Source organism: Aquila chrysaetos, chromosome 8 (genome assembly GCF_900496995.4).
Source record: "Aquila chrysaetos chrysaetos chromosome 8, bAquChr1.4, whole genome shotgun sequence".
NCBI classification, from domain to species: Eukaryota; Metazoa; Chordata; class Aves; order Accipitriformes; family Accipitridae; genus Aquila; species Aquila chrysaetos.
Genome location: NC_044011.1, coordinates 14755838 through 14776441, shown reverse-complemented (window position 1 = coordinate 14776441; position 20604 = coordinate 14755838). Strand labels below are relative to the sequence as shown.

General features: G+C 38.9%; 1 protein-coding gene across 3 annotated transcripts in view; it reads right to left on the bottom strand.

Annotated features, from left to right (window-relative positions):
• Positions 1–5579: 5579 nt before the first annotated feature.
• Positions 5580–20604, bottom strand: part of CCDC170 (coiled-coil domain containing 170) — a 47554-nt gene continuing 32529 nt past the window's right edge. For all 3 annotated transcript variants that reach the window (XM_030023611.1, XM_030023614.2, XM_030023613.2), the window contains 5 exons: positions 17444–17644; positions 15494–15667; positions 14074–14316; positions 12917–13153; positions 5580–6736 (listed from right to left, as the gene is read on the bottom strand). In XM_030023611.1, coding sequence (XP_029879471.1) covers positions 6536–6736; positions 12917–13153; positions 14074–14316; positions 15494–15667; positions 17444–17644 — 1056 coding nt within the window. In that variant the 3' untranslated portion in view covers positions 5580–6535. The remainder of the gene's footprint in view (positions 6737–12916; positions 13154–14073; positions 14317–15493; positions 15668–17443; positions 17645–20604) is intronic.

Sequence of the window (20604 nt, the reverse complement as noted above, 5' to 3'; positions counted from 1 at the left end):
GTCAGGGGAAGTTTATAAAGCCTTGCAGTTAGATTTATCACCAGAGAATTAGTCTGCAGAGCTTTGAACCCATGACATTATTTTCTGGTTAGGTCATTAGTCTAAATCCATCTCTGTTTACTGGTTGCTTTTTCAAATATTTATTCTTTTTCGATTCCTATGCCCTCCATGGCCTGCTGTATTGAACTGTTGAGGTTAAGAGTCACTAAGAGTAAAAAAGGGAAGTCATCTTCAAGCATATATTTAGCCATTTGAATCAATCCCTTTTAGCTCTGTGACTTTGTGAGATGCATCTTAAATACTCTCTGGCCCCACCTCCTTCCACAAACCCTCAGGCAGCTAAATGTCATCAATACATGCTGAGATTTGGATGCCTAAATGTTATATGAGCCACACGATTTCTCCATTCCTGCTGTACACTCCCCAACACTATTGTCTATCCTCTGTTCAACTGTTCTCAATTCATATTCTCAAAGACAGCCAGACCTAGCTAGTGGTGTCACACGCTGAAGTGACACCATAGAAGTATTATTCTAAATGTCTCTAATACCAAACAATACCAAAATGATTAGACATTGATATTATTGTGATAATCTCAGCACTAGTCTGCACTAGTCTAGCACTTTTCTGTGCAGCCTGGCTTGGACTGATCTCCAAGGAAAGCTCTAAGGGACTTTTATGCCATAACCTGCAGGATTCCTTCATCTGCACTGATGACCATAGTACTTCTGCTATAAAAATGATTGCAGTCTGCTTCACAAACATCTGCACCTGTCTGGTTTGTCTGCTGCCACCATTTTGCCCTCATATTATTCCTTCCTCTTGCAGCTCCACCTCCCCTACCATGAACCAGCAGCAGATATCTGTCCCCTTGTGCCTGATATAGGCTTGCTATTTCATAGGATCCCTTCAGGTTGACCAAAACCTTTCTGCTCTTTCTCCTCCCCACACAAGAGCATACTTACTGCACCCACCCCGGCAGCTCCATAAAACCACCTAAAAGGGGCATGAAGCATCTTCAGGTGTCTGCAGCAGTCTAAAGGACTCCACAGTCTTACACAAGAAAGTGAACTGTATCTTGGTGTCTGCTGAACCCCACGCAACGCTGCAAAGGTCCAGTCGCACCCCGGCTAGAGGTGAGGTGCATAGTGCAGGAGGAGGCTGCCAGGGCTGAGGGACAGAAAGTGGAAGAAGAGCAAGAGGGTGGACAGATATCTCTAGCAGCCCTACACAACCCTGCAGGGAACGATGGACTGGAAACCTCGCTGGATGAAGAACAGGGCTGGCCACAGAGATTTCGCAGCAGATTAAGTGATCTGTGAAAGATCAAGGTGAGAAAAATATTGTTAATGACGGCAAATTTAACAGAGCGCATGGAGGCTAAGAAAAAACAACAAATTATTTCAGGGAAAGGTCTGAGAGTTGTCTGCCAGTACCGTATTTCTGCTTGTCCTTTGGGATGAAGGTTGGGTTAATTGTGAGTCTCTGATCACCCCTAAGGGCAAGAAGCCAGCCAGAATGGCTGCCCATATCAATTTATACTGCTACTTTATAATGCATATTTTTACACGGTTACTGCAGTACGAAGGATACACAGAAGAAATGCTTTGAAATACTTGTCTTAGTGCTTCTTACTTCTTCACTGGGCCAGCTTGAGCCCAAGAGGAATCTGGCCATCAATCAAAGTGCAGGTTAGAGACTGCAGACACTCTCTGTTGGGACCAGAGGTGGCTCTTCAATCCACCCAGATTTACAGCCCCATTTGCAAAGCTCTCCTTAACACCCCGCCACAGCCCACAGAGCCGCTGTGGTCGTGCTCTTCCTCACAGTACAAAAACATGACCAGAAGGGGAAAGGGCTGAGTCAGCTCTGCTGGCATGTTGCTGCCTTCATAGCAACACTGGGGAAGGTCCTCCAGTTGTCCCACAGCTGCCACCGCATATTTGTTTTGTAATCAGAGCTCCCAGCACATGGCCTGACAAGCAGTACAGCATCCCGGCCAGCCAGGGTCACGCATGAGGAGGGGACTTGGCGGCCGATGGGGAGACAGGCGGCACGCACCAGTGTGATTACACCCAGGCGGGCTGCCCAGACCCAGGCAGCCCTCGGCGGTGGGCTCTGCTGCCCACAAGGCTGCTTGCAGGGCGCGGGCAGAGGGTGGCTGCACCGCCTGGCAGGAACGATTGCCCTCCAGCCTCCCAATCAGCGCCCTAAAGAGCATTTGTCACTACTAAGGTGTGGTAACGTGAACATTTTGTAGATCAAGGTTCTTTTTTTCAGATTAAGTTGCATTCAGTGGCCTATTTAAAAATAGTATTAATTGTAAATTGAATGTTTGGTTTATAACCAAGCACACATCTTCCCCAAGCAACACACATTCCATTTCCAAAAAAAAAGCCCAAATCATCACTTTATAAAAACACCCGAGTACATACACATATCCAGGGGCCTAACCCTATTCAGCTCCCACCTTGGTTAGACTTCCTGCTCTCCAGCCCCATCCCCAGCATTACCAAATGCCGTCTGACAGTTGGTTTCTCTATCTGGGGCCTCTTGGAAGTTAACAGTTTGGGACCCCATTTGCTCACACTGCAATCTTCTTTTTCTTGTTTCTCCTACTTACCAAAAGTGTAAGTAATCACAGGGAAAAAAATAAGACAACATATCTCAACTGTCTTATTTATTCCCTCCTGAAAAGGAGTGTTCCTCTTTGTCTCGTGGCTCATTAGCTGACTTTAAAACTGTCAGAAAAGTCATCTATTTTGTTCAAGCAAATTGTCTTGTTTTGTAGCTCTTTCATTTCTGACTCAGTTATTCCTGACTAATTATGAGTACAGTCTAACAAACTCATCCTCCTTTTCTTCCAGAAATAAAAGCATTGCTATAGAGGATTCATATTTGTTTTGACAGAAGAACAAAGCAATCTGAAATCTTCCATTTGAAAAGGATTATGTTTGAACATTCTTTCCAATTTCTATTCTGGCAAACTATCATTTTTTTATTTTCCACATAGTTAACTAATTTTGGTTTTTGTGTTTCGGTAATATCAGAGATCCCTTTTCTCCAAATTCATAGAGAATTTAACTTCATTTTGTTCCATTCCTCCCCCTTTTTCTTTTTGATGGTCAAGAGAAATGGTCAGCATCTGTAGTCTTAACAAATACTTCTATTTCATACGAAAAAGTTTCGGAGAATACATGATCCAGCAGCCTTTTTTCTCTAGAAATGTGCCTGATTCTCCACCTGCTTTATTTTTATTTTTTTTTAAATCTATTATGGCTTGGGTCATCCATATTTCCCTTCCCCTGAACCATCATAATGTACAAAATAATCCAGTAACTGAACAGCCCTAGGAAAGTGTGGATGGTGCACATATCCACAGAAAGAAAATGTGGAAAAGCAAGCAAACTGCTTTAAACGGTAATAATAAATTCTAGAGCAACAGAAGTCAATGTGCTCTGTCTTTATGCTTCCTAATTCTAATTCAGCAAAGCATTTAAATGCTTTTGCAATTAATTTCTTTGAGGAATCATGCTTCTACTACTTTAATGTTCTAATGCATGGTTCTACTGTGTTTCAAAGAATGTATTATCAACAATATGCTGTGTAGGCAAAAATTCAGTTGCGTATATTTTAATACTCTCATAACATTATAACACTCATTTTTCTATTTGCATTGTGATTTTATTATTACAATGTTTATGGAATGTAAATTATTTCATTTCAATATCTACAATGCAACAATTTAATTTGTTGAGTTTTGCCTTTTTTTAACACTGCCAATCTGAAATAATGAAGTTGTCTTCACTGGAGTTGGTTCAGTTAGCATGTGGAGAAAAAAATCTAGCTCTCTAACTGTACCATCCTGTGATTTCACACATATTACTTTTTTTTAATATGTATTCTGTTGTTAAATCAAGAATCTTTTACCACAATAAAAGAGTAATTATGAACAGAAGCAAACTCTTAATCCCATACCTTTTATTAATACAAACCTAGTAAAAATAATCTACTGAAAGAGGGGTGTCTGCTGACACAGCCTTAATACACACTTTCAGGTTTCTATCAGATCTGTCTTGTGTTGAATGCATCTGGATTTAAAAAAGGAGAAAATATTTGAAACAAATGTTGAAAACATTCATAAGCCTGTTCTCATTTTTTTTTCCAAACAGAAGACTAAATTCAATGCTGTATTAAACAAAACTTAAAAAAATATTGCAAGTCAGTTTAAACTTTGTTCAGGGGTTAATTAAATCACATGGGTCAAAAATCACCTGAACTTTGTTCATGTCAAATTACTACTTTACTTTTTTTTTTAATTTATTTGCTTTGGCTAAATGAACAAAGATGTCAGTACTCTTCCAAAAGTAAAGCAAATACAGGGAATATTAATAGTCAGCTAAGAGGTCATATTCCTTGATAAACATTAGCATTAATATTTCAAAAAATACAGATCCACTGTGTAAAAAAAAAAGGGGGGGGGGGCATTAGAAAACCTTTGTTCTACTTTCTGTTGGCTTAACATGCAAAACAGTAATTAAGCTTTGCTATCAACTTCATGTGAAAACCTGCCTCCACTGAAGTTATTCGGAGAACTTTGCTGGTGGCTTCTGTGGGGCTGGAACTTCCCTGTTGGTGCCATGGCTGGTCATGGGGCGGCAGGATACAGGACTGCTGAGCATGGCAGATTTTAAAGTCTCCTGGCAGACATTAGGAAATCACCTCACTACCATAAAACACAGCCAAATATGCATACTTACTTTATGATTGGCACTCTCAGAGACTGTTTCTTAAAGTTATGAATGTACTACCTGGGCTGAGTGGACCTAATTTTGTAATGCGGTTTAACTTGCAAAATATGGTAAAATATGCTTTGTACAATCTTTATTAACATGGATGAAAAAAACAGGTTTTGTCATTTAGTAATAACTCAAGCAGAAGTGTCTATAGAACCAGCAAAACACAAGCTGAAACTATTTGTATTGTCTGATGAAGAATTAGAAAATTATGACGTCCTTTTCCACCCTCTAAATTCCAAACAAACATATCATGCCTAAGAATATTTACATTTCAATCTTTTACTTTACTTTGAAACTGTCGTGCTTTCCTAAGATTATATAATTTAATATTAGCTTTTTCCTTTATTGCATTTATTAAACTTTACCTGAAAAACAATGTTACATTATAAAACAAGAAAGGAAATTGATTTTAATCCAGGTAGCCACAGGAGCATAAGAATATATGATTTACCATATCTCCTCAAATGACTGATTTTGCAAAAGCTTGGGTGTTTGTTAGTTTTTTACTAACAAGTTGCTGAGAAATGATTCTTCAGAGGCAAGTGAAATAAAAGCAACCTATCGAGTCCCTAGCCAGATACCAAATTTACCACACTTACTTGAAAAAGTCTCATTTTTCTTAAAAGTGTGCGCTCAGTTTTAGTGAGTGGGTTATCATTTGCTGAGATACTGTAGAAAGTCCACAAATGGTCAGACATGAATAGGTAAGTCTTCTTTACTGTTCTACACATCCACACAAAATACATAATGGGAAGAGACAACTAAAAACACAGAATCATGTTTCAGTGTGCTATTAAAACAGATTTATTGTTCAAATTTCTTTAAAAAAATCATGAAGTTTAACACTCAGAAAGGGTGATAGACAAGCAGCTTTTATGATTAAGAGGTAGTTCTGGACACCTCAACATTGCTTTTCTGAAAATAAAGACTTTAGTAATTCAACTATTTACTGTAGTGGATAAGCATTTTAAAATAACTCTTTATTAACTCAGAAGAACTGCCTCTTATTTGGCCTATGGATTAATTGTCCAAGGAATACAGCAGCTAGAAGAAAAATTTTCAAGGCATCATGACCAGGAGCAGCATGCAATTTTATCAAATCTATCTACGTCAGACACATGACTGCACCCGGTGAAAGAGCCTTTGCCGAAAAAGCGTAACTTTTTGTTTTGGCACAAGAGCAGACTAAGGAAAACAACAGAAGAAAATCCCTTGTTCCAAAATTGATAGTCCTTTGTCTAACTTGCAGCTAACTGTCTTGAAGCTAAAGTCCTTATGCGTAAAAATGCAGAGAGAGGTCCCATTTTGCAAGAGGAACAGCAGCGGGACAACCCCCACTTTATTTCATCCCTGTCACCCAGAGGTAAAGCACAAGGAATGTCACTGAAGCTGACATTCATTAGCATGTCATTAGCACTTCCCAAAACCATGAACTGACCTCTGGTGGCCCATGCCTTCAATGCCTCTGCAACTGAAGAGCTATACATTGTTCACATATTGCCTATCATTTTCATAACTGAAGTATTATGCTGCCCAGGGATTTTCTGTTTGCTATCTCTAGCTTGCTGGCTTTACTCTATCCATTTGGCTCAGTCTCCCTACTGAAACACTAAAAAGCAGCCCAAGTTGGTATTTGTAGAGTAGGGAACAGAAATGTCTGTTTTGTATGCACAACTAGCAGGTAGGGAAGCAAAAAGGAAAATTTTACTTTGTTCTGTCTCCTTAAAAAACGTGTTTCAGTGAAGAAGCTCTATGTTTCTTTGTGAGTGTTCCTCTGGTGCCCTTGCCACGTCTTTGAGGCAGACACAGGGGAAGCAGTGGTGCTGATGAGAGTGAATCAACCCTTCAAGACGTGTAATAATTTCATAGTCAGGAAGAGCCAAGCTGGCAATGTTGAGGCCCAGCATCCGTGATACCACCTCTCGGAAATCTGCCAGCTGCAAGAGCAAACAGAAAGGAATTACTAATAAATCAAATACCAATCAAAGGAGATGCCTGGAAAAACATATACGTATATGCACACATAAAAACACAAGGATTTGTATTAGCAGTGCAAAATGTAGGAATTTCTGCTGTTGCTCAATACAGAGAGCTGAAGAGGATGGAAACAGCCTTTTGGAGTGTACCTCAAATACCAAAACATGTAAACAGCTGAGGTGCTAAGGATCTTGAAAACAAAACACAGTTTCAAGTGTTCTTTAGTATCCCTCACAGGCACATCTTCCCTGCTGAGTCAACAGGGAAAACTGAGCAAAACACGGGAAGAGGAGTTGTATTTGACCTAGATGACTGCAAACTATACAGACAACTGGAAACTCTGGTGGGCGCATCCCACAGCACAGACTAAGGTGCTGGTCCTGACCTTAAGCTCCTGACCACTGCCTGCCACTGCTCCCCTCTACCCTGCACTTTCTTGTGGAAACCACAACAGAAAGGAGGAAGTTAGAAGAAAGGTGGAGGTTTGGCACATCCTTCAGTCTGACTTTGACTTGGAATCAGGATGCAGCCAAAATGCAAGATGCAGCCTGGGAAATGCTCGTTTTTCTTCTGTCCATAGCTGCTGAAAATATATCATAGGAAGAGTATTTGGCAAAGTAATTAAAGAAACCAGCTTTCTCTCTGCAGTTCCAAATGGGCAGATATCCACAAGTAACTGTCATCACCAGTGCCCCCGCCAGCAACTAGATTAAAAACTTAAGATCAGATGAACATGAATGCTGATTTACTCTTCTCAACTCACAATATAGATCATTATAAGTCAAACTTCAATGCCTCTTCAATGGACAATGCATTACACAGCCCAAATGACCAATGTCTTAATACCCCTTATCGTTAACACACAATTAAAAAAGGAAAATGTTCCTATTTGAGAAAATATGCTTGTCTTGCTATCTATTTGAACATCAAGATCCCCATTCCCAAGCATGACAGAGACTCAAAGTGTCACAGAAATGTCAAAACCATCAAGAAGCCAGACTGGTGCTCTGGTGTGGCAGCACTCTCACACCAACAATCATGCTGACGGCTAATGGTAAGGAGGAGATAAATGCGCTCCTGAAATGGAGATAACAGCACTCTCGAAATACGTGTCCACCCCCAAGAATACTGTGCAGAACTCTAAAGCACTTATAACATCTGTGATGCAAACTGCAAAAACTCTGAAAACAAGGTCTCAGTTCCAAGACTTTGCCAAAGACAGTTTGTTTCATCCCAGAACAAACCCCAAGGAGCTGCCATCAGTTCAGAAAAACAAATATGGAAACTAAGACAGTATAGGGCAGAAGGATTTAAGAATTCAGTCCCAGCTATCTTGTCTTACCAAGGCAGTGCAATGCCTTGGATGAAACGTAGGAACAATTTAACACCAAAAACGCCCAAGTCCCCATATATTCTTTTCAACACCAAGTCAGGAGGTCACTGATGTGGGGCTCTGGCAGTGTGCTAGGCAAGTACAATTTAGCAGAAGCTAAATATTCTTTTAAACATCTGGATCACAGACAGAATGAGCAGGCAGCAGAGCTGGAATTTGTTTCCATACAGACTTTATGTTAAAAGATCAAGGCAGTCCTCTACAAAGATCCAGTCTTTGGATGAATTAAACCCCCACAAGACGTCTATACAGCAAACCCAGCTGATCCCATGGGAGCACATCAGGGTCTGCGTTTTACACCAAATTTCTTGTTCTCATATCTTTGCTATTGCATGCTGTTCAACTTAATTACAGCAACTGTGAGTAAACAAAATTGCAATACAACCATGTGTCAAATGCAATCAAAATAAATTTGATGCACTGATGCAGATTATTGGTGCGGCAGGATTTTGCCAGAGGGAATAGATGAAAATTAAAAGGTATACACAATCATCTCACTCTTTATTTCTGATGGGAAAAGGAGGTCATATTTATTGTCCATTCAGTATAGCTATGTTAAGAATTCAATAATTTTCATCAGCAAATAACCTAAACTGGAAAGCACATAGAGCCCTTAAAAGAAATCCTTTAAGCCATTCATTTATGTGAATTTTAAATTGAGGATTTTTTTCCACTTTAATGGAATAACACTTAGACAAAAAACAATTTTTCTGATTATTATATTGTGGCATATAATGTACAGCGCAGACAAAGCTGTAGTTCAGTGAAAACGCAGGAAAAGGGTTGACGACAGAGAAATTCTCCACATAAACTGACAAAAAGAACCATCACTCTTGGATGCAAAAATGCCCCAACAGAGGACATCAATCTGAATTTTAAAAACTCCAAACAAAAGCAACAGACAATACACACTGGATGACCTTTAGAAAGCTGTTCCATGTCTCACATGGAGCAAGATGCATGTTTATACTCTTAAGTGGATACAGTGCTGTAAGCACATTATGAACAACTTTTTAAAATCTTGCACTAAAACATGTAAGAGCTAGAAAAAAAAATTAGATGAGAAACATATTTCAGCTTTAAAAACAACGCAACAGAGGTAGGAAGAACACAACAGTTCTGCTGAAATACTAGAAGCTAATAGAAGTACCACCTAACTCTATTTAAGGCTTTCTTCAATAGCAGTTAATATTTCTAAGATAGACACAATTTGAAGTAAAGGAGAGAAATAGTAGAAAGATAAACATCACTAAAGACTCAAAACCAAAAGTCTGCTACAGCAGTAAGCACTCATGATAAATTTTCTTTGCACCTTCCATCCAGTGAGTAAAATTATCTGAAGTAAAAGAAAGGAAATTAATAAAATTGAGAGCATTTATTAGGAGGGGGGAGCAGAAGTAAAAACCACTACATTTTGTTTTCATGCTGTACCTACAGGAAAGTAGAAGGGGTCTTATTCCAATAGAAAGAAAAGAAGGGGGCGGGGGGAAACCAGGACTGGAAAAAATCCTTATAACAAAACCACCAAAAACTCAACCAAAACATTTACATTTATATTCTTACTCCAAGTACTACTGCAAATAAGGACTTGAGTTAAATAGATATAAAAATAAAATATATTCAGATTTTAATCTGTAGTTGACTGCAGTGGTCATATACTGATGTTATCAGTCCCTGTGAACATCATTTTTTCATCAGTCATTATGCATACTCTTTATCTAGTCTTATTAAAATGAATGTCGGCTATGCTGATAGCTATTTATATTCAGAAATATGCAATAATGATATATGAAGTCAGGAAGTTTTTCTGTTCACCCCACAGACAGAAGAAATCCAGTATGGATATCTGTAAACTTACACTTACTCTTGTGAAATTTCAATATATCCGACTAATTCTCCACTATATATCCATTCTAGTAATCTCTACTTTTTTGACTCTTCACATATAGCTTCACCTCTGTATGGCTTTTACTCTGCAGTATGATTTAATAATGCTTTGAGCACCATTTTTTTAAATGGTTTTATATGTCTACCCAAGAATATGCACAATTTGCTGTTATTTGCTACAGCCACCAAAGCTGACTGTTAATCCTAAAGCAGATTGGCAGTGTTATTACACCCTGCTTACAGGACTTCACTTCTAACAGTTCAGATGCTTTGATTCTGTGCATTCTCTGAAAAAAAAAAAGAAATAAAGAAAAAAAAGGAACAAAACACTGAAATGCCAAAGCTAAATTTTCCTCTTAAACTTAGTAGGAATTAATAGTCTAAAGAGCAAAGAACAATCAGAAACACTGTGTTAAATCCCAATTATGAGTTAATTTTAAATTATTGGAATCCGATCTTGATTTCTGACTTCACTTGGGTATGTTCTGCCTTTTTTTTATGATCACAAGACAAATCAATATCTTAACCAGTTGGCAGTAGTTCAGTTCTGCATACTTTTAATTTTGACAGCATGGAAAATAGCCATGCAATATTACGATGTTATTTAACATTACACATAGTGAGTGAAAAGCAGAGTACACCTGAAGAAAACATGCAAATGCATGTACAAGCTGTCAACCTGGCCAGATCAACAACTCCTTCAGGTAACAGCAATTTCAGTTTCTAGTAGTTTTCTTGACATGCATACAGACACAGATGACATGGCTGTGCTTATATTCAGATTAAATATATACACACATGCTCAGAGAAGTATTTAACATCTGCATTCGCTACCTTTTACAGAGAGTGAGAGAAGTCTGGTCTTGTTTAGCTTCCCCAAGAAGGAAAAACAAGTGAGTCCGAAGCAGGCAAAAAACTACACAGGATTGAGGATAAGGAAGGAATTCTCCTTGGGTAATGGTTCCAGAGAAGTCAGGAAAAAAACCTCACGTGTTAATTAGTGAGAGAGAGAGTTTAGAATGAATTATCTGATTTAGCAACAGTAGCTTTATATTAAGGACAGATTTTAGCTAAGTAAACTGGTAAGATACACGAGAGTATGCTATGAATATTACTGGCAATTCTTATATTCTCAAAATGCCATTACTGCTAATCAGCACTGCACAAGTACCAGGCATTGGTTTTGCAAACAGCTTTGCTCCTAGTTTAGCAGTATAGTTCTACCTGCATGTATTCAAAATGTTTCTGTGATGCAGATGATTGTGGATGCTGGTGAATTATAAGTTGACATTTTTCTTTCACTAACCCAGAAAGCTTGAGAACTAGTGCTATGCTGTCCTTGACCATTCTGCACTTCGTAGCCCACTTACCTCACTTTTCCCATGTTCTTCAAATTCAGCCAAAGAATACTGCAACAGTATTCAAGTGGCTTGAAATGCCTTTCGTTTGGACAGTACAAACTCAACATTTGTGTGTTTTTAGCAAGTACTCAATGTATGACTCCATGTAATAATTTCCTGAATATAAGTCATACCTTCTTCTATGTGCAGGATGCTTAGTTTCCTCATGAGACATAAAAAGAAATTAAATTTTCCTGACAAATTTCTAACCTTCAGTATAAAACAAAACAGTGCTAAAGCTTTCCAGGAAGAAAGATCCCCAGGTTGTTGGTCTTTCCTCCATGTGAGGAAAAAAAATATTTTTCTGGACTCTTTTTTTGAAACAGCATTCTTAAACTTCATCCAGAGTCATTGCTAAGGCCAACATATAGCGTAAAAATTTTAGCTGGGAAAACTAACAAAGTTCTAAGCAGTTGGAATAAGGAATTTAAAATTACACATTTTTCTACTTTAAAGCAGCATCACACTAGCTTTCAACAATTATGCCATCTATAAAGTTCATACAAAACACAACATGCAGGTACTTCACAGTTATTTGAAATTAGAATGAAACACATTTACTAATGTGTTTCCCACAAACTCCTTACACTCTCCTCAAGGTGAGTTACCACAAAAAATTTTCTAACCTAAACTTTAACAAAGTTATATGTCACAAATAGATCCAAAACAGTTACATTCAATATTAAGTCTGTTTTGGTTTGGTTTGGTTTTATTTTCTGATCTTTTCCAACATTCTTTGAATTTATGGCCTATACATGATAACATAGAATTAGGGAATCATTTAGGTTGGAAAAGACCTTTAAGAACATCAAGTCCAACTGTAAACCTAGCACTGCCAAGTCCACCACTAAACCATGTCCCTGAGGGTCACATCAACACATCTTTTAAATACCTCCAGGGATGGTGACTCAACCACTTCCCTGGGCAGCCTGTTCCAATGTTTGACAACCCTTTCAGTGAAGAAATTTTTCCTAATATCCAATCTAAACCTCTCCTGGCGCAACTTGAGGCTGTTTCCTCTTGTCCTATCACTTAGCCTTGTTGAATCTCATACAATTGGCAAGGAGAAAGTGCAAGAGACGGATGAGGAGAAACATAAGGAAATGGATGAGGAGAAGTTGGTAAGTTTTATACCTAAAATATATGGAGAAAACATACCTTAAAAAGATACCAGGATTTTAAAGCATTTTTATACTTCTCCAAAAGGTGATATAATATTTTGCAATGAACAAAGAAAACAATGCCTGTATTCATTATTCATTCTCTTGCATATATAACTTGAAAAATAGCTTTGCCTCTCAGAATCACAACTGCTACTCTGGCTCACAAGTGTCAGCTAAAATTTCCTTGTTTAATAACGTTCACAAAAGTTTTCAACACAGCTGGATAGCTGCTCCACCTATATCACATTCTTATATTCCACGTGACAGCTAGCACTTCTCAAATACCTATACACATACCTGTCTCTCTCTTCTTGCTAATTCTGCAAGGGCTGTTTCAAGCACCTTCATCTCATTGGTAACTGCTTCTAACATAGTTTTGTTTTTTTCTTTATCTTCAGTAGCTTTATGCTCCTTTAAAAGGAGTTCTGATTTGACAGAGGTAAGTTGTTTCTCAGCCTTTTCTTTCATTCTTTCCAATTTGCCTTGAGACTTACTGAGTTCTTCTATCGTTCTGTTCTGCTCCAAAGTTTTGATCTGCAATAACATAAAATGTTAAATTTGTCATACTTGTTCACCTAACACAAACAAATAATAAAAAATATCAGGAGTAATCTTGAGTAAGCACTTTAATGTGGTTTCTTATGGGTTCTTGATGAAATTACATGCACATGTGAACTGAAAAGTTCAGGAGGCTGGCTAATTTCAACTCAATTAACAAAAAGATTTTTGTTTCAAAGACAGTTAATTCTCTAAAGGTTTTGTGAAAAGAGGTAACTGGACAGACAAAAACCCACAGTGAGAGTTCACTTTCTGCTAGCCCCTGGAAAAATAGTATGAAAAAGAGTTGCCAAATGTTTTGTTGGTAAAAATTGTTCAGCTGGAGCATGCCCCTACTTATCTATTTCACTCCATCAGCCGCAGGACAAAAACTCACATAAAATCCCTCTTCCTTTCTTCCAGCGGTGGCAAGCTATCAATGACTGCACACTACCTGTATTCACCTGAGTTAAAGCAGGTAATTTATTACTACTGCAATGTAATAAAACACAGGAACAATGAAAATTCAGCATCTTGCCTGCTTTATGTGGAAAAAAACCGCTTTTTTCCCCATACCTATCAGAATAGATCTTCTGTGAGCAATGTATAGGAAAATACAAGATTACAGCCATATCAACAGGAAAGAAAGGGATGCATATATCATATTTTTCTTACAGTAGCCTGAAAATTTACATTGTGCTTTACAGATGCTACTTAGTATATCCAGACAAATTGCAAAATACCCAAAACATTGTAATATTATAATTGTTTTCCCCACCTAGATGGATTTGAGCAATTCTCCATGAACACATTTATTGTAAATGAACTCCAGCTGTATCCAACTGGAATAGAAAAATGGACAGAAGCACAAATGTAACCTTTTTGGAGAGAAGCACAAATGTAACCTTTTAACTCACCTTAAGTTCATTGGTTTCAGACAGCTTGGCTTTAAGATCAGTATTCATTTCCCTCGCCAGATCAAGCTGCTTCTGTAACCTCTCTATCATCTTATGTAACTTTCTGACAGCAAGATTGGCCTCATCCCTCTCCACAGCTAAGGTGGTCCTTACTTGCTTCTCTTCTTCTAGCTGGGTTATTTTCTGTCGCAGAAGGTTCATGTGCAGCTCTTTGCTTTCAAGTTTTTCTTTCTGAGTCTTCAACTAGTTTTCCAAACACAAGGATATTTGAAAAAATATATGTGAAAGACAATGGTACTACACAGACAGTTTTGCAAATTTAATCCCTGTGTTGCGTATTTAACCTGAAGTCCTATTCCTCTCTTGAAAACCCTCTAAAGCAGTATAAACATATATACACTAACCTGATACCTTTTATATTACCAATTCTTTGTGCTTCTCCATCCCTGAATTTGTGCACTACCTTTTAGAATGAATTTACATATAGACTGCACCCAATTTGGACATAAATACTTGTGCATCATTCGTAACATCTGAGATTGTCTGAAGTATAAGACTCTGGTCAAATGCAAGAGGTAAGAGGGATTCATTAAGGAAACAGTGGTTTCAGTGGTGGTAGTTTAAGATATTTCCATCTTTAATCATTTAATTAAAGCTATTGTGCAAGAAGGAGAATCAATATACAGAAATAAGAAAGCTTTCATTCACTGCACCAATACAAGGTCCAGCAGCTTCATTTTGTAATTTTGGTGCTCAGGGAGCTACCTGTTTTCAGTTTACCTGAGCTGAGCTGCCAGGCTTTACTCTGGAACATCTAAGGAATATTAACATACATACTATACTCCCTGATAGAGAGGCAGTTGCTTCCAGAAAAAATACAGTGTTGTTTTAAACAGACCTAATTCTAAGCTCTGAACTGTTCTGATAATCCTAAAACCAGAAGATTGTACTCTGTTATAACAGGATGATGGAGGGGTGTCTGACCAAATTTGAACAGATTTGCTCCTAAAGGAGCACAGTTCTTGTTGGAAATGTTGAAATTCTTGGTGAAGTACAACCAACATCCTACTAGTTTCTAAAGAAGGTTGTGTAAGATGTCCCCCTTCCCAGCAGATCCTTTTAGATTTAAAAAGTAGACATATATACACATATAAACATACATAACTTCATACATTTATTTAAGAAGTTGTGAAAAGCAGTATCATGTATTTAACCAACTGGTGATTTTAGTTGTTTTAATTTGCAGTCAGTTTGAACAGTTTGCAAACGTTTACTATCTTCTTTTTATGTAATGGACATCTTTGAAATTCCTTGCACATACACGAAGCTGCAATCTGCTGCCTTTAGCAAGCCACTACAGAAGTATAGCCATAATGTTTATCTTTGAAACAAACAGTAACGGTATGTCTTTTTTGCCTACCTTCCTTCTTAGGCTATATGCCATAGTCTTGTTTTCAATCACTGCATCACCTTCCAGTTTCACCAACTGCTCTACCCGGGCTACGATTGCATCCGCATTCATATCAAATCCAACCTCTGCTGCTAGGCTATCCAACTTCATCTTCTCATTAAGTTGCTCCAGAAATTTCAGATACTAAGATAAGATGTGGAAAAGTGGGTAAAAGAATAAAAGAACTTCATCAAAAGTCCTAAAGTACAATTTAAAAGCAATTCCCCCTACACCAGCAACCAACTATATATAGCCAAGTCCACTATCCACAAGAAATAATGTATTGAAAGGGTACCTTTACAGTACACACTCCTGACACAATTGCAAATTCTCCATTTGTCCTTTTTTAGTCAATATTTATTTTGTTCATAAATCCCTGGACCTACTGCATTTATCTTCTTAGCAAGATGAGATTGGTTTTTGCTCCTCTGTAGGAAGAAGAGCACTAGGTATGTGTGTCTGCTTCTGACTCCAGTTCCTGTCTGTGGCTCTGCTGCTTTACACGACCATGCATTGACAAGGAGAAGTTAGAAAGGACAGCTACATCCCAACTATTTTCAAGTGCTGTGATTGCCCATTGCTGTAAGAAATAAAACAGGTAAAACTGGTACCAGGGATGCCATGGGCAAGATCCAATGTAGTCTGAGGAGATGCAGGAATGTTAACATGGTCAGTCTTTTGCCCTTCTTTGGAACAGCAAGTTTTAGAGATAACAGTTATTGGTTTACAAATTGCTTTAAAGACTATTTTCATTGCATCTCCATCTGGTTTACTGATGTGAACACATACAGATGTCAAGTATTATTTAATCTGTTTTTTCCTTCTTTTGTCCTATCCTGCTAGCTCTTTAAAAATTGCATTAGTTCCCTAGTCTCAATTAGCCTCTCTTGCAAAATCCAAAGCTCTCCTCCTCACTAAGAACTATGTTTGCCTTTGTTTTCTCTCACTTCTGTTGCAGGTCATAATCTTTGCAAAGAAACAACAAAGGGGGGAAAAAAAAAACCCAAACAGTTCCATAACTGTTGCTTGAGCCCAAGATGATAAAACATAGCAAGAATCTCTTTTTGTTTCATGATGCTTCTGGTTCAAAAAATTAAAACCAGCAGAAGAAAGCACTGAAGTTGTTGATTAACAGAAAAAAATCACAACAAAAATCTCTTTATTGCAGCAAAATCTAGAGAGAAATTAAGAAACTAGGGCCACATGTTCTTCACAGAGGAAGCAGAGGGGAAGGAACAGCTCCATTTTGTGGTTTACTCCCAATGTGGTGGATGCTTCATGCATAAAAGTTATTCTCTCATAGATTAATGCAAAACAGACAGCGCCAAATTGTTGATTCTTTGCAAATTCAAGTTTCTAAGCATTGGTCTTGGCCTGCTAACATGCTACAACTTTGTCTTTCTTAGCTGTATTGGATGGCTGGTTTAGCTTTCCAGGTACCATGTCATGTTTCAAAATCTTAGTATGCAGATGTGTTATAGGCTAACAGTGTGTTCATTCATACAATTAATAAAAAAATCCTGGTAGCCATGATGGTCTAAGGATATAAAAGAATCAAGGACTGCAAGATCTTGAGAGACTGCAGACCAGATGATGTATTAGAGAAAGAGCGAGAGATCAGAGAAAGCTTTGAGATCAGAGAATCCTTGAAGGACCTCAGATGTATTTACAGAGACTTCTTTTAATCTGGGGGTTTTTTCCACATTAAATGGATTTTGAACTCAAAAGCTTAACTACTTTTTCCAACTAAAATTGTTGGTCAAAGAAAAGATATTAGCACTCCCTACATGATGCCTGACTTTGCTAATTTGCATTACTTACAGTACTGTGAGTAATACTCCAGCTGATCAATGCAATATAATTAGCTGTATCTCTGTCTTTAGTGACTTTTATGCAAAAGAAAATAATGCATGCACCTACTTTTTGGTTCTCAAGCTTCAAACCATCTTGCATCAGATCTACAGACAGTAATTCCTCTTCCAAGTGTTTCAGTTGATCCTGGAAAGTCTCAGAACATTTTTCAGCTTTCCTGCTCCTCTCCAGAGCTTCTTGGTACAATCTGGTCTGATTTTCCAAAGCTTCAGTCAATTTAGCTATTTGGCTTTCAAGCTGAGATACCATCTAGGGAGCAAACAAACCAACGAAACATATGGAGTTAGGTGAGTATGGAAATGTTAGAAAGATATGAAAGATGCATCCTCAAATTATTAAAAAGAGAGTAAAATACCTATCTTTAATATATATATACATTTAAAGGACAAAAAGAGAAAAATCTGCTGTAACCACCAGGAGAAAATGGCAGAAATGGTGACATGTGAGACACCCAAAAGTGAACAGCAGAAACTGTATTTAAGATAAGTAAACTAAAAGGGGCTAACATCTATAAAAACTTAGTACAAACTAATTTAGACACAAACTTTCCAAAGATGTTAGCAAACCAGCAACACCTGGCAGTCAACTACCATTCTTTAAAATAAGCCAATAAAAATCAGTAGTCTACCAAGGAGCTGAGTGGAAAAAAATAGATCAAGTGATTTAGAAAATACATGCAGCATGTAAGTGAGAATGTAGATACAGAATCATAGAATCATTTAGGTTGAAAAAGACCTTCAAGATCATCGAGTCCAACCATCAACCTTGCCCACTAAACCATGTTCTGAAGAGCCTTGTCTATGTGCTTTTTGAATACCTGCAGGGATGGTGACTCAACCACTTCCCTGGGCAGCCTGTTCCAGTGCTTGACAACCCTTTCAGTGAAGAAATTTTTTCTAATAACCAACCTAAACCTCCCTTGCTGCAACTTGAGGCTATTTCCTCTCGTCCTATCTCCAGCCACCTGACAGAAGAGACCAGCACCCACCTCACTACAACCCCCTTCAGGTAGTTGTAGAGAGCGATAAGGTCTCCCCTCAGCCTCCTCTTCTCTACACTAAACAGCCCCAGTTCCCTCAGCTGCTCCTCATGAGACTTGTGCTCCAGGCCCCTCAACAATTTGGTTGCCCCTCTCTGGACACGTTCCAGCACCTCAATGTCTTTCCTGTAGCGAGGGGCCCAAAACTGAACACAGAACTCAAGGTGCGGCCTCACCAGTGCCGAGTACAGGGGGACGATCACCTCCCTGCTCCTGCTGGCCACACGATTTCTGACACAAGCCAGGATGCCATTGGCCTTCTTGGCCACCTGGGCACACTGCTGGCTCATATTCAGGTGGCTGTTGACCAACACCCCCAGGTGCTTTTCCACCAGGCAGCTTTCCAGCCACTCTTCCCCAAGCCTGTAGCTCTGTATGGGGGTGTTGTGACCCAAGAGCAGGACCCGGCACTTGGCCTTGTTGAACCTCATACAACTGGCCTCGGCCCATCGATCCAGCCTGTCCAGATCCCTCTGTAGAGCCTTCCTATCCTCGAGCAGATCAACACTCCCGACCAACTTGGTGTCATCTGCAAACTTGCTGAGGGTGCACTCGATCCCCTCGTCCAGATCATTGATAAAGATATTAAACAGAACTGGCCCAAACACCGAGCCCTGGGGAACACCACTTGTGACCCACCACCAACTGGATTTAACTCCATTCACCACAACCCGTTGGGCTCGTCCAGCCAGCCAGTTTTTCACCCAGCAAAGAGTACGCTTGTCTAAGCCATGAGATGCCAGCTTCTCAAGGACTATGCCATGAGAGACAGTGTCAAAGGCCTTGCTGAAGTCCAGCTAGACAACATCCACAGCCTTTCCCTCGTCCACTAGGCGGGTCAGCTGGTCATAGAAGGAGATCAGGTTGGTCAAGCAGGACCTGCCTTTCATAAACCCATGCTGACTGGGCCTGATCCCCTGGTTGTCTTGCACGTGCCATGTGAGCGCAATCAAGACAAACTGTTCCATAATCTTCCCCAGTACCAAGGTCAAACTGACAGGTCTGTAGTTCCCCGGATCCTCCCTCCAACCCTTCTTATAAATGGGCATCACATTGGCAAGCCTCCAGTCCTCTGGGACCTCCCCCGTTGACCAGGATTGCTGATAAATGATGGAAAGTGGCTTCGGAAGCACATCTGCCAGTTCCCTCAGTACTATCGGATGGATCCCATCTGGTCCCATAGATTTGTGAGTGTCCAGATGGCATAGCAGGTCACTAACTGTTTCCTCCTGGATTAAGGGGGAGATATTCTGCTCTTCGTCCTTGCCTTCCAGCTCAGGGGGCAGAGTATCCTGAGGATAACTGGTCTCTCTATTAAAGACTGAGACAAAGAAGGCATTAAGCCTTTTCCTCATCTCTGGTGGCAGTGTTGCCTTCTGTATCCATTAAAGGATAGATATTCTCCTTGGCTGTCTTTTTATTGTTAACATATTTGTAAAAACATTTTTTGTTGTCTCTTACAATAGTGGCCAGATTGAGTTCTAGCTGAGCTTTTGCCTTTCTAATTTCCTCTCTGCAAATGTGATATGGATAAGTAAGTCTCAGAGGACTGCTTCCAAATTATTAACTCTTAAAGGGTGTTCAACTAAAAGATTCTGCTAAAAAAAAAAAAAAGATAATAATAATTTCTGTAATCCAGCCAAAGCCCAAGGCTAAAAGGATAGAATTTCATAACAATAAATTAGACTAACAATTCTGAAAACACTTCTAGCTCTACACTGTTAACTTTGCAACACCTACATACAGTGGAAGTTGTAAACTACTTATAAATTAAATGCTTGAAAGCATTTGATTACAGTACTGCCAAATACTGAAAGACAGTTCTATCCAAAAAGTTGCTTGCTTCCCTCTTTCCCTCTCTCCTCTTCTTATTGTCATATAATTATTTGGTTACATAATTAATTATGTTGCATTTGTAAGTCAGTGTTCAGGCACCCATCTCCAAACAGTCTCTTCATTTTAAGCATCTGTTTGCCTCCTGTTAATAAAATGAACAATAAGCACACAAAACTCCCATTAATTTTAATGGCACGGAAAGGTTTCCAACTTAGACTGCAATTGAATACAAACAATAGTTCACACCCAGCCTGCCTAAAAAAACACTGAGAAATTACTGTTGCTCCTAACAGTGGCAGAAAACACTAAACAATAATAACACTGCAAGACCCCC